The 13286-nt window shown below is 36.6% G+C and overlaps 1 protein-coding gene across 4 annotated transcripts in view; it reads right to left on the reverse strand.

Moving 5' to 3' along the window:
• The window catches only part of CBLB (Cbl proto-oncogene B), a 219748-nt gene that overhangs the window by 121354 nt on the left and 85108 nt on the right, over positions 1 to 13286 (reverse strand). For all 4 annotated transcript variants that reach the window (XR_004299783.1, XM_032406461.1, XM_032406460.1 and 1 more), the window contains exon 4: positions 7878 to 8024. Coding sequence is in view for 3 of the 4 variants with exons in the window: in XM_032406461.1 (XP_032262352.1) it covers positions 7878 to 8024 (147 nt within the window). In the remaining variant the exon portion in view is untranslated. The remainder of the gene's footprint in view (positions 1 to 7877; positions 8025 to 13286) is intronic.

Below are 13286 nucleotides of genomic sequence, written 5' to 3' on the forward strand. Positions count from 1 at the left end.
AAACCAAAGAAGGCCCATACCACTTCCCCAGGAAATCAAAGGTAGAGGCAGTGAAATGAGCTTTAAATATATTTTTTTCCATGGTAAGCAGGGCAGTTTCTTATATTCTATCCTATACCCAATTTTAGAAAATTTATTATTTATTTTTGGCTTTTGCTTTCAGATTTCTAGGGACTATGGAACAGCCATCATACAAAGTTGAATATAAACAATATTATTTGCAGGATTACTAATATAATGGAGTTTTGAATAAGATGAAACCTTTAAATTGGTTAATTATTCCATAACATAGAGTGCTTATTATGTGCCAGACATTGTTCTCTGTGCCTTATCAGTAGATTTTAGCTCTTTCAACCTTCATGACAACCCTGGATAGGAGGTAGTGTTATTATTATCAACATTTTTCAGATGAAGAAACTGATGCATGGAGAAACCAAGCAGCTTGTCCAAAGTCACAAAGCTAGTAAATGTTAGTCAGTCCTGAACGCAGACAACCTACCTACATACCTGTCAGCCTGCTGCCTCCCAATCAATCAAACAAACTGTGTCCCTGTCTGTATCTCACATATGCACACGCTCACACACAGTCCTTTACTCCTCAACTCATTCGAATTAAGTAAACGACAGTTCCTGAAATCTAATATATTTTTATGAGACACTGTGCTAAGAGACTTCAGGAAATACAAGGATGAATAAATAAGCCTGATTTCATGGAGCTTATAGTCTAATGGGAAGTAAAATAACTAGACAAATAATTTAAACAATAAAAATAATAAATACAAAGGATAAACAAGAGCTTAGGGGGTTTAAGAAGAGATCTAGCAATAACAACAGAGACAGAATCATACGCAAGACTCACTTTGAGGGATTAGTCAGAACATATACGCCAGAGATTATAAAAACCTACAAGTGGGAGGAGCAGTATGAGCACAGACACAGAAACCTGTAATTGCTGATATATCAGGAAAGAGCCAAATAATCCAACTTGACTGAAGACCAGGACATAAGTAAAAGAAAAAAATGCTAGAAAAATACATGAATTCACCCAACAATTACTATCTATTATGTATACAGTTCCTAAAGGATTCATTCAATACATTTAAAGGATAATGTTTAAAGATGATATTAAAAATGAAGTTAGCATATATGAAAGCACTGGAAACAGAACTTGACATATAATAACTCTACCAATGTATCTGGATGAAATTTTTTGGATAAAAAGTCAACAAGAAGCTTCACAGTCAAGCAGGAAAGACCCACAAAGTAAACATACATTCAACAATACAAACATGTCTAAAACACAACAGGGACATGAGGCATGGAATAATTAAAGTTGAGCATATGGAAGGGTGTATATTAGTGAGAACGGTCCAGAAAAAGGGACTTCTGAACCAGACTTGAAGAATTCTGGGATGGTAAAAAAGGAAGAAGAGGCTAACGGACTTGCGGGGAATTGACCTGTAGGAACTGAGGATTTAAAAAAAAAAAAAAATCAATTTGTAAATAATAAAGTCACCGAAAATTTTGAGCAGAAAATAAGTATCATCCATCCATCCACTTATCCATCTAATTATTCATACAATCTGTTAACATTTATTAGTGTGTACACATTCCAGGAAATGTGCCAGGTTCTGAGAAACAAAAATCAGGAAGGCAGGACCTTGCTTTCAAAAAACCTTTTCTAGTCTATCAGGAAATGTGATCATGTCAGCAGTTCACTGAAGTCTAATAGGACAGATATGAGCAAAGGCACTTGGAAGCAAAGAGTATGGATATCCACCTTAGATTAGGGTAGTTTCCAAAGTGGCATGGGTGACTGGCTTTTCAAACAGTGGATGCAACCTAGGGAAAAAAAACACAAAGAATGGGGGGAAAAAAACGCACACTGGGAAACGTAACAGTGCTGTGTAGTTAGGTTCTTTCTTTGTGGATGAGCGGACTACAAAGAGACGAAGCCAAAAAAAAAAAAAAAAAAACAACAGCAACAACAAAAAACTTCCTAAAGCTTGTCGTAATAATGGGATTTTTTTTTTTTTAAGATTTTATTTATTTATTTGACAGAGAGAGAGAGATAGCAAGAGTAGGAACACAAGCAGGGGGAGTGGGAAAGGGAGAAGCAGGCTTTCCGCTGAGCAGGGAGCCCGATGTGGGGCTCGATCCCAGGACCCTGGGATCATGACCTGAGCCGAAGGCAGACGCTTAACAACTGAGCCACCCAGGCACCCCTATTAATGGGATTTTAGATTTTAACCTAGAATTAATAACAATTTGTAGAAGCATTTCAGACAAAAACGAACAAAAAAATAGAATGATTAGTTCTGTGTTTTGTTTTGTTTTGTTTTTGTTTTTGTTTTTTTTAAGATTTTATTTATTTATTTGACAGAGAGAGACACAGCAAGAGAGGGAATACAAGCAGTGGGAGTGGGAGAGGGAGAAGCAGGCTTCCTGCCGAGCAGGGAGCCCGATGTGGGGCTCGATCCCAGGACCTGGAATCATGACCTGAGCCGAAGGCAGACATTTAACGACTGAGCCACCCAGGCGCCCCTGTTTTGTTTTGTTTTTTTGAGAGAGCTCTCTAGTCTAAGAAACACAACAGGACAGGTTGTTACTGAAAATACAAAGGCCAGTCAGAAAGCTGTTGCTATAATACAGGGAAGGATTTGAACTTGAAATTGAAAAACAGAACGTGAAGTAAGGATGGAGAGAAAATGACACATAAAAAGATGCAGGTTTAGAATTCATGGTAAGAGATTCACAGAATTCATAGAATTCATGGAAATGTATGTCTAAATCTATTACCTCAGTGTAAAGAAGTGCTTAGCACCAGTGGCCCAAAACATGCTACCTGACTTGCTTAGAAAAATAACTGCTGGGGCACCTAGGTGGCTCAGTTGGTTAAGCGTCTGCCTTGAGCTCAGGTCATGGTCCCAGGGTCCTGGGATCGAGCCCCGCATCGGGCTCCCTGCTCCGCGGGAAGGCTGCTTCTCCCTCTCCCAGTCCCTCTGCTTGTGTTCCCTCTCTCGCTGTCTCTCTCTCTCTCTGTCAAATAAATAAATAAAATCTTAAAAATAAAAAAAAAGAAAAATAACTGTTACCCACAGTCTAAGCCCATCGATGAATTTTTGTTGTTTTAAACAGTTAGTAATCCATTTTTTGAGGCTCATGCTTAGTTTCTGGACTCTAAACTACTATTCCAGAGTGCAAAGATTCAGTTTGGTACTGACCTTATTTTGCAGAATTTACTTAGACATATTTATTCAATAATGTCACTTCTCTTTTTCTACATATTTCTACTATCTCCTGGTCAACAGACTAAGAAAGCAAAAGCAGGACTCAACCATTGAAACATTCAATGAATTTGCATAAAAGCCTAACAAATGCAGACCTTCCCAACCAGTCTACCATGACACATGATTGTTATTGATCTACTTGGGACTCCAGTTAGGCACAGCCTTTTGGCAACTTGGGCTTGAGTCCTGAGCAGAGAGGTGGGCCCTGCCATGCCTTTGAAAAGGTTGAGAAGCACAGAAATGAAGTATTAAGCATATGACACCTAAGGATTTTTGTCTGCTGGGATACAAAATCAATATACAAAAATCTGTTGCATTTCTACACACATATAATGAAGTAGCAGAAAGAGAAATCAAGAAAACGATCCCATTTATAATTGTACTAAAAAGAATAAAACACCTACATATACACTTAACCAAGGAAGTGAAAGACCTGTACTCTGAAAACTATAAAATACTGATGAAAGAAGTTGAAGATGACACAAAGAAATGGAAAGACATCCCATGCTCATGGATTAGGAGAACAAATATTGTTAAAATGTCCATACCACGCAAAGCAATCTACAGATTTAATGTAATCTCTATCGAAATACCAACAACATTTTTCACAGAACTAGTACAAATAATCCTGGAATTTGAATGGAACCATAAAAGACCCTGAAACAGCAAAGTAATCTTGAAAACAAGAAGAAAACTGCAGGTATCAGAATCCTGGATTTCAAGACACACTACAAAACTGTAATAATCAAAACAGTATGGTACTGGCATAAAAATAAGACACACAGATCAATGGAACAGAATAGAGAGCCCCGAAATAAACCCATGACTATATGGTCAATTAATCTTCAACAAAGGAGGGATGAATATGCAATGGGAAAAAGACAGTCTTTTCAACAAATGGTGCTTGGGAAACTAGACAGCTATATGCAAATGAATGAAACTGGACCACTTGCTTCCACCATAAACAAAAATAACTCAAAATGGAATAAAGATCTAAATGTAAGACCTAAAGCCATAAAAATCCAAGAAGAGAATACAGTCAGTAATTTCTTTGACATTGACTATAACAACCTTTTTTCTAGATATGTCTCCTGAGGCAAGGGAAACAATAGCAAAAATAAACTATTGGGACTACATCAAAAGTAAATTAAAAGCTTTGGGGGCACCTGGCTGGCTCAGTCGGTAGAGCATGAGGCTCTTGATCTCAGGGCCATGATTTCAAGCCCCATGATGGCATAGAGCTTACAAAAAAACAAAACAAAATACCTTCTACACACCAAAGGAAACAAAAAGACAACCTACTGAGTGGGAGAAGATATTTTCAAATGACATATCCAATAAGGGGCTGGTATCCAAAATATATAAAGAACTTATACAACTCAACACCAAAAAAACTCCCCCAAATAATCCAATTAAAAAATGGGCAGAAACATGAACAGATATTTCTCCAAAGAAGACATACAGATGGCCAACAGACACATGAAGAGATGCTCAACATCACTAATCATCAGGGAAATGAAATCAAAACCACAATGAGATATCACCTCACACCTGTCAGAATGGCTAAAATCAAAAGCACAAGAAACAACAAGTGTTGGTGAGGATGTGGAGAAAAAGGAAGCCCCATGCACTGTTGGTGGGAATGCACACTGGTGCAGCCACTGTGGAACACAGTATGGAGGGTCCTCAAAAAATTAAAATTAGAATTACCATATGATTCAGTAATTCCCCTACTGGGTATTTACCCAAAGAATATAAAAACACTAATTTGAAAAGATATATGCACTCCTATGTTATTGCAGCATTATTTACAATAGCCAAGATATGGAAGGAGCTCAAGTGTCCATTAATAGATGAATGGATAAAGAAGATGTGTATTCATGTACAGTGAAATACGACTCGCCCATAAAAAAAGAATAAAACCTTGCCATTTGCAACAACACAGATAGATCTAGAGGTTTAACGCTAAAAATAAGTCAGTCAGGGAAAGACAAACACCAAATGATTCTACTCATATGTGCAATTTAAGAAACAAATGAACAGACAAACAAACAAAAGAGACAAACAAAAAACCTTTTAAAATAGAGAACAAACTGGTGGCTACCAAAGAGAAGGTGGGTGGGGGGATTAAATGAAATAGGTGATGGGGATTAAGAGCACCCTTATCGTAATGAGCACTGAGTAATGTATAGAACTGTTGAATCACTATATTGTACACCTGAAACTAATACAACATTCTATGTTAATTATACTGGAACTAAAATTTTAAAAAAATAAAAATAAAATACAAACATTTTTTCTTGCTTCCTGATTTTATGAGGCCTGAATACCAAAACTGCCTTTAGGAGTTTTACAAAATCTTTTGAAAAATAGTTTTTTCCCAATTTTAATTCAATCTTAGTATCTTATTCTGACGGTTACTTTGAAAAAAAATTACAATAATACCTTAATTTTAAAAACTGCTTTATAAAAACCATAACCCGATTGGCTGTTTTTAGAACTAACTCCTCAATGATTCTGTTTTTGGAAACTACACGCTCTCAAGTTTAAAGGCACTGTTAGATCAAATGAAAGCATTCTCACATGGCCTCAATGTGTAGCGAGATAAATGACAGAGAGGCTTCCATATGAGAAGTTCTGCAAAAATATAAACTAGTATTAGAGCATGAGGAAGATAAAAGAATGCAACCTTTTGAAAGGCTACATCATTCATGCATTTGCTTATTCATTCAATAAAATATTGTGCAATAAGGTGAAAACCCACAGAGAATATAAAGATGGTTTCTCCAATGATCTAATAAAAGAATCATTAATTTTGATGACTATGGAAATATGTCTGAGTTCCAGAAGGAGCTTTAAATTTGGCTCTCATCCCAAAAGGACAATGTTAAAGAAAAATGAAACAGCTTTCTCAAGTAAGTGAAGACAGGAGAAAAAGGTATAAAGGTTTGGGAGGGTAAGGAGAGTATTTAATCAGTATTTCAACACTCCCCCGTTTGATTTAATAGTGATTTCACTTATGTAGCAGTTGGACAGAAACGTCAGTCCCTTGATGTCTATGGTTATATATAAAGGGAAATAAAGAGGTCTCAAATGCATAATTCTCTGTGGCTTGAGGTGCCAGCAAAACAAACTTCTCTCTTAAAAAAAAGTGAGCAATCTTTCCATTTTTTACTGACCTTTTGACAAGCAAACAATTTCATAACTCACCAGAATTTTCAGTTTTCAAAAAGAAATACCACAAACATTGTGGCCTATAAATTTTCTTAAAATTTTAAGATAAAGTAGATTTTGAAGGTTACCAAGTGTTTGCCTTAGGCTCAAGGTGTTAATATATGAGCTGTGACTTTAAGAAACCCTCTCAGTTTCAGAATCCCAGCATTGGGCAATGCCTTTCTGCTTTCTACGGTCCACAAATATTTAATTAGTGTACTTTTGGCTGTTATTCTAATTTAGATGAGGATGAACCTTTCCTTTTAATTTCGCACTTGTGAATGGATATAGGAGCATGATAAATAGCTAGATTTCTGGAACACAAAATGTCCATGTTAGTGGCAATAACAGTATTTCCCCCTTTGGTGCCAAAAAGTCATTCAGAATACATTTTATTTAAGAAACACGGAAAGGGTTTTAATATTTCCGAAGCCAAAAGTTACGAAGCTAAGCACTTAGCACTTAAATAAGCATAGTACTTCATAAAGAGAGAGAGAAAAAAAAGGAAACCCATTGTTCCAGTTAATTCACCAGCGTCGTCAATAAGACCATCAAAAGTGTATACCACATTTTATAGGTCTCATTTCACCAGTTAACGTATAAATACAGACTTTTAACTAGGGCATGAGAACAAGAATCTACGTGTAAGCAATCACTCTTCCCCCTTCACACTCAGCCAGGATTCTGCCCGCATTCAAGGACATTCTGAGGGTGCTCACCAAAGTTCGTGTCGGGGAGGAAGTACCTAAAGGAAATCATCTCTATCTGCCCCTTTGTGATAACATGATCCTCATTTTCTCTAGCTTGTTTACACACTTACTCTCTGTGCAATGATACAAAGAAAGCCTGAACTGGGGTGCCAAGGCTTTCTCTCCCACCTGAATATCAGGTCTCAACCAAGCTTACATACCACCTCCTCTGAGAAGCATTCCTTGATTCATTCAATCATGAAGCAACTGCTGCCCTCTCTGAATTGTCAGAACAATTTATTCGTGCCATTTTGAAAGTATCTATCCCTTTCTGCCTTTTATTGTGCGTATGTGTCTTAAGTGTGTACTGAGTCATAAAAAGTTGTGAGCTTCTGAGAGATTCCCTCTTACATACCTCTGCTTCTTAGAGCAAGCTATTTAACTCAGTGGATGCTCATCAAGTAAATATAGTACAACTGATATTTGCTTTGCAATAACATAAAACTATTCAGTTATTAAAGCATACTTTTGGTGGCTGAACAGAAAAATTAGCAATCAAAATACTCATCAAAAATGCATAAGTACAGTTTCAAAATATTCAAGTAAAATCTATACCATATGGAACCGGAAGCAGGACTAGGTCATTCTTCAAAAAGGGATGCAAACTATAATGATCTGTACTTACTTGTCTCCAAAAAACTTTCTCCAGAATTCAGCAGCATCTGCTTTCGTGATACGAAAGTTATCTCCCTGGAACTGCCCATTGGGAAAGATGGCTTTGATTTCTGCCAGCATGTGACTGAAGATGAGGGACAGTTTTGTAAGATTTCGTCTGTGGACACAAGGTGGGGGGGGGGTGGGAAATGGAAAAATAAATAAATATATGCGCAAGTTTCAATGGGAATATATATTATGAAAAATAAAATTATGTACAGTATTAACATAGGTCTTGATGGTGGATCATGAACCTCAACTTAATAATGCATCTAAAAACAGTGTTCACACAAACTATCCATTTAAATTCCTAAGAGGCTTTCACTTTATTATGCACCCATGTGTTCATTTAACATAAACATGAACAAGATAAATTACATGATTTCAATGGGCTCACAGTTTAATGGGAGAGATGCACTCCTGAAAAAAATCATAATCAAATATAAACGCTAAACACAAAAGACAGAGTGACTACTTCTACGTGGGGGAGTGAGGAAAGATTTGTGATTAGAGGAGAATCCAGAAAGATCAAGTAGTTTGACAGATGAAAGACCTGGAGTGAAGGGGAGGAAGGGAAGGAGGGAATGGGAAGGAGAAGGTATTAGGGCAGTAGCAAGAGCTGCTATACCAAAGGATAGAGGGACGGAATAGAATGCTTTGTGTCTTAGCCGGGTTTCGTACGGCTAGAGAAGAACAGAAGGTATTGAAGCAAACGGCATGACAGAGGATGAGAAACTTTGGTGGGGACAGGGCATAAAGAGGCACCTGAAACAATGAACCAACTCTTTGTCAAATAGGCTTTCTACTCCTGCCAAGAAATGAGAGTTTCTGGTGAGGGGTTCCAGATATGTGCACATTTCAGAAGCTCCTTGTTAAGAACTACTGCTAGAAGGAACAGGGAGCCAAAATGGATTAGAAAGATGGAGCACATGATTAAATCTGTTTTAGAAAGAAAAAGTTACGGTGGAATGAAAAAAAAATGGTTTGGAATGGAGGGAAAGGCAGGTGTCTTTACCATTACCATGGTAAGTTCTGGGGATTCTGGCAGGATTTAAAACGTGGTTCAAAACATGAGTCATACTTCAAAATACTACTATCATGGCACTCCTTCCTGCCACTTCCTAAGAAGTTTACAACATTATGCTAATCAGTCCAAAACTGCTAGTGCGAAACAGTAGAGAAGCAACTGAAACACAAAACCCTGAAGAACTTGTCAGTTTTGAAATGACCTTGCTTCTTTATATTCCTGTTTCCTCAGAATCACCAGACCTCAATAGGTACATATATAATATCATTCTATTTTAGAAGCTTCAGCTGCTTTTGTGGGTGTGTTGAGGGGTCAGGATGTAAGATGGGGAGGAGGCAATTGCTTTAGGATTAAAAGTAAATATAGAGGATAATTAGTAGAGAAAGCCATCAAGTCTGCAATGCATTTAAAACCTTACAATGTTTCAATAGGCCTAGGACACTGAGAGATGTGGCTCTTTGCCTCACAGTCACTCACATATCTGTGCTTAATGACCCTCAGATAATAAGCGAAAACATGTGAGGTACCTAAGAGATCGTATAATATGCACCTGTCAATAAAGTCAATGAGTACCACTCTTTCCAAAACATTTAGAAGAGAAGCCAGTAACTTCCCATGTAAGATGAGTACAGAATAAATGAAGGCACTCATGATAAAAAGTGGGAAACGTAGGAATGAAAGGAAAGCAATAGTATAATCTATACCTCAATGAATTCATCTGTATTGGAAAACCAGAAATGTCCCAATTTCCACAATCTTTATAATCTATGAGAAGATTTATGAGACAGAAGAGTCAGAATTTTAGGCCGTATTTTAATGCTTGACTGGCAACAATAAATAATCTGCAAAATCGTTATGGTTACACATAATGTTCCATTATTTTCTTAGATTCAGCCACACTTCCACACAATTCAGCCTAATCCAAATGTGAGAGTTCTTTAGCTGAATCTTTGATCTTCTCATTTGTGTCAACACATCCTCATTTAGATGATGGTAGATACAAGAAATTCAGTTATAGGAAATGAAAACTGAACTATTGAACTAGATCAAAGGGAAGAATTGTGGCCAGTACAAACTGCAACTGACTTTTGAAATTTGAGTTAAAGGAAGGGCATAAAGTCCTTTAGAAAATCTGCAACAAATTTATTTATATCATTAGGCAAAAGGGTTAATTTTCTACCAAACTTCCAATTGATACATACAGGAGAAAAAAGAAAAATCAAGATGGCTATAATTAGGGTAAACCAACTGTTCCTTATGTCTGAACTTATTGCTCTCCATCCCTTTATGTTTTTGTTCTTTAATCATAATCATATCCAAATGTTTTTCATTTTTATTTGATAGATCTAAAGTCTGAAGCACAATGCCAGCGATTACCCATCTCAGCTATGTGATCCACTGGCTACAAGACACTATACTTTAAAGCGGAAAGAGTAACATGCTATCTTTATAATGTATAGTCTAGAAGCTCTAGTAATCACTAGTACCTATATAACTAATCACTTTTTAAATTATAAAATGTGTGAAAGAGGGGTGCCTGGGTGGCTCAGTCAGTTAAGTGTCTAACTTCATCTCAGGTCATGATTTCAGGGTCCTGGGATCAAGTCCCACATTGGGCTCCCTGTTCAGCGAGGAGCCTGCTTCTCCCTCTCCCTCTGCCTCTCCCCCTGCTCGTGCACACTTGAGTGCTTTTTCTAATAAATAAAATCTTTAAAAATAAATAAATATATAAAATGTGTGAAAGAGTTCAATTTTCTTACTCCTACAAATGGATCACCACATTTTTTTACTTTTGCACAAACTATGGCCGTGGAAAAAGATATATTTTGCCTTTAGTCTTTAAAGAAACTCAAATTCAAGTTGTTAAAAATATGTGAATGCAACAGTTTTGCATTACCTTAATTTTCACACAGACCACAATATATATTTATCTTATATCTAATTTTAAAATACACACATGCACCAGATATATGGTACCTTGGAAAGCCATTATTTAAAAGATAGATGTTTTTAGAGGTTGCAATCCACAAGATATGGAAAGAACAGACGCCTAATTGTAGTATCCAATGTCATTTAAATTTATTATCACAGTATGTGGTTTCTGTCTTCTATATAATTGTGGGGTTTTGCTGTTGTTTGCCATTATTTTGCCATATATTATGTGCTTTCTTTAATTCCTCATCTCACTTTTTCTTTTCTAAATAACTTCCAATTCTGAAAACAATATCCAAGAATATAGTCATCTCTAACCATCTAGACACAGAAGAAAGGCAACAACTATACATCTACAAAATGTTTTTCCCCTTATGAAATTTTTCCATACTCGGCCAATTTTCCCTAAGCCTACTGATTGCTGCTCACTATAACACCAAAATGATGACTGCTTAATAAAGGATTTGATAATTACTAATTAAGAATATGTTTCTATCACTAAAACTCCCCTACCTCCAAACATCTAAAGAAGTAAAAAATTTCATCCACAAAGACTCAATATTATCTTGTAAACATAACTTTAATTTTACAAAGAATTTTGCAACACTTCACATATAAGAGATACTTTATTTTGACTAATTACTACCACATATCCGCTATTAACCACCACAAGCTAAGCCATTTTTAAAATTTTGTGAAGTTTTGTATGAAATTTTGTTAATTAAGAAATAAGCTTTAGAATAGAAGTATCTTCAAATACCAGGTGATCAAAAAGTAGCTTCGGATGGCCATACTGGGTAAACCAGTAAAAGATGTAAACATTAGAGGAAACTTGAAAAAGAGGAAGGGAGGGAGGAGGAGAAGGAAAGCTAGCTACGTTATTTTAAAAACCATGAAATGATTAGCAGTGTCAAGAATATTGCCTACAATGGGGCGCCTGGGTGGCTCAGTGGGTCAAGCTCCTGATTCTTGATTTTGGCTCAGATCATGATCTCAGGGTCATGAGATCGAGCCCCGTGTTGAGCTCCGTGCTAGCGTGGAGACTGCCAAAGATCCTCTTTAAGATCCTCTCTTTTCCTCTGCCTCCCCGCCCGCACCTGCTCTCATTTTCACTCTCCCTCTCTCTTTAAAAAAGATTTAAAAAAAGGATATTGCCTACCAAAGCAAGGTAGCTCTTTTTATCTTGGATTCAGCTACCTAATATTGTATTTCTTTAAAATGGTATGAATCAATTTATCCAAAAGTCAAGCTACATTACTACAAAGAATGTGAGGTTGAACCAGAGTGAATTAGCATGACTTGTGGAATGATGGAGTTTCTCTGCTTATGGTAAGTCTCAGCAGCTTAAGGTGGCTACAGCCAACATCAGACTGGAGGCGCACACTGTTTGATGTGAGATGATACAATCTCACCCTTAATAAAGAGAAAAAGGAGAAAAAGACATGGATAGATTATCATGATACAATATGGAGGGGGCAACACACCAACTATAGCCATCTTGGGATGATGAATTAAAACTTGAAAAATGAATAAAAAATATATCAGGATTTGATTAGTAGCCTCCACTAAATGTGGAAGACACACGAGGAATGGAATCTAATCAGATTACATGTAGTCCTTGTATTTTCTCCATTCAAGAAACAAGCTGTGTCATAAATCAAGGAAGAAATAAAAAGCTTTAAAGGCTGAATTAGTGAAAAACTTCAAATGACACTTTATATCAGTGAGGCCCAAAGTTTGTGAGAATGTACTACCTCTGGTAGAAGAAAGAGGAGACAATTTTTTTATCCAAAAACTATTAATAATTCAATTCTCACATTTAAAAGGTAGAACATGCTCTTCTTAATCTTTACAAGGTGAAACAATTTCAACATAAAAGAAAGGCAGACATAAAGAATATAAACAGTGGCATTTAAAATGAGACTCATGTCCAGTTAAAGAGCAATTTCCATTCACTGTATTTCTAATGCAGTGCCCTCCAAGATAGGTTTAGAGAGTTACTTCACACTGTTTTTGACCTTGGGAACATTTTGATTCCTAAGAAAGAGAGGAGACTAAGCTGATGTAAGTCTTGCCTTTCATTTCTCCCTCATGGGAACAGAGACTATTATTAAGGTGGATCCGGAGAGCCTTAAATAAAACTGGATCTTACCCATTCCCTGCCCAATGCTTTAAAGTTTCCAATATTGCTAAGGGGAGTGTGGGGCAGTTACCAATGAAAACTCTGAGTCTACTCCAAGTCATAAGAGAAGTAAAGAGTGTGAGCAGAAACTCACTAACCTGAACAAGGGAAAGGACAATTTTTTTAAGCTGTTCCAGATTACTTTTTAGAAATTGAACTGCTCACTTAAAAAGGAAGTTAGCAAATGATGTAGTCCAAAAACTGAACTAAATTGGGTAACTAAGGAAGGTCTTTTTCTT

This window comes from Phoca vitulina, unplaced genomic scaffold, assembly GCF_004348235.1.
Source record: "Phoca vitulina isolate PV1807 unplaced genomic scaffold, GSC_HSeal_1.0 scaffold8, whole genome shotgun sequence".
Classification (NCBI taxonomy): Eukaryota; Metazoa; Chordata; class Mammalia; order Carnivora; family Phocidae; genus Phoca; species Phoca vitulina.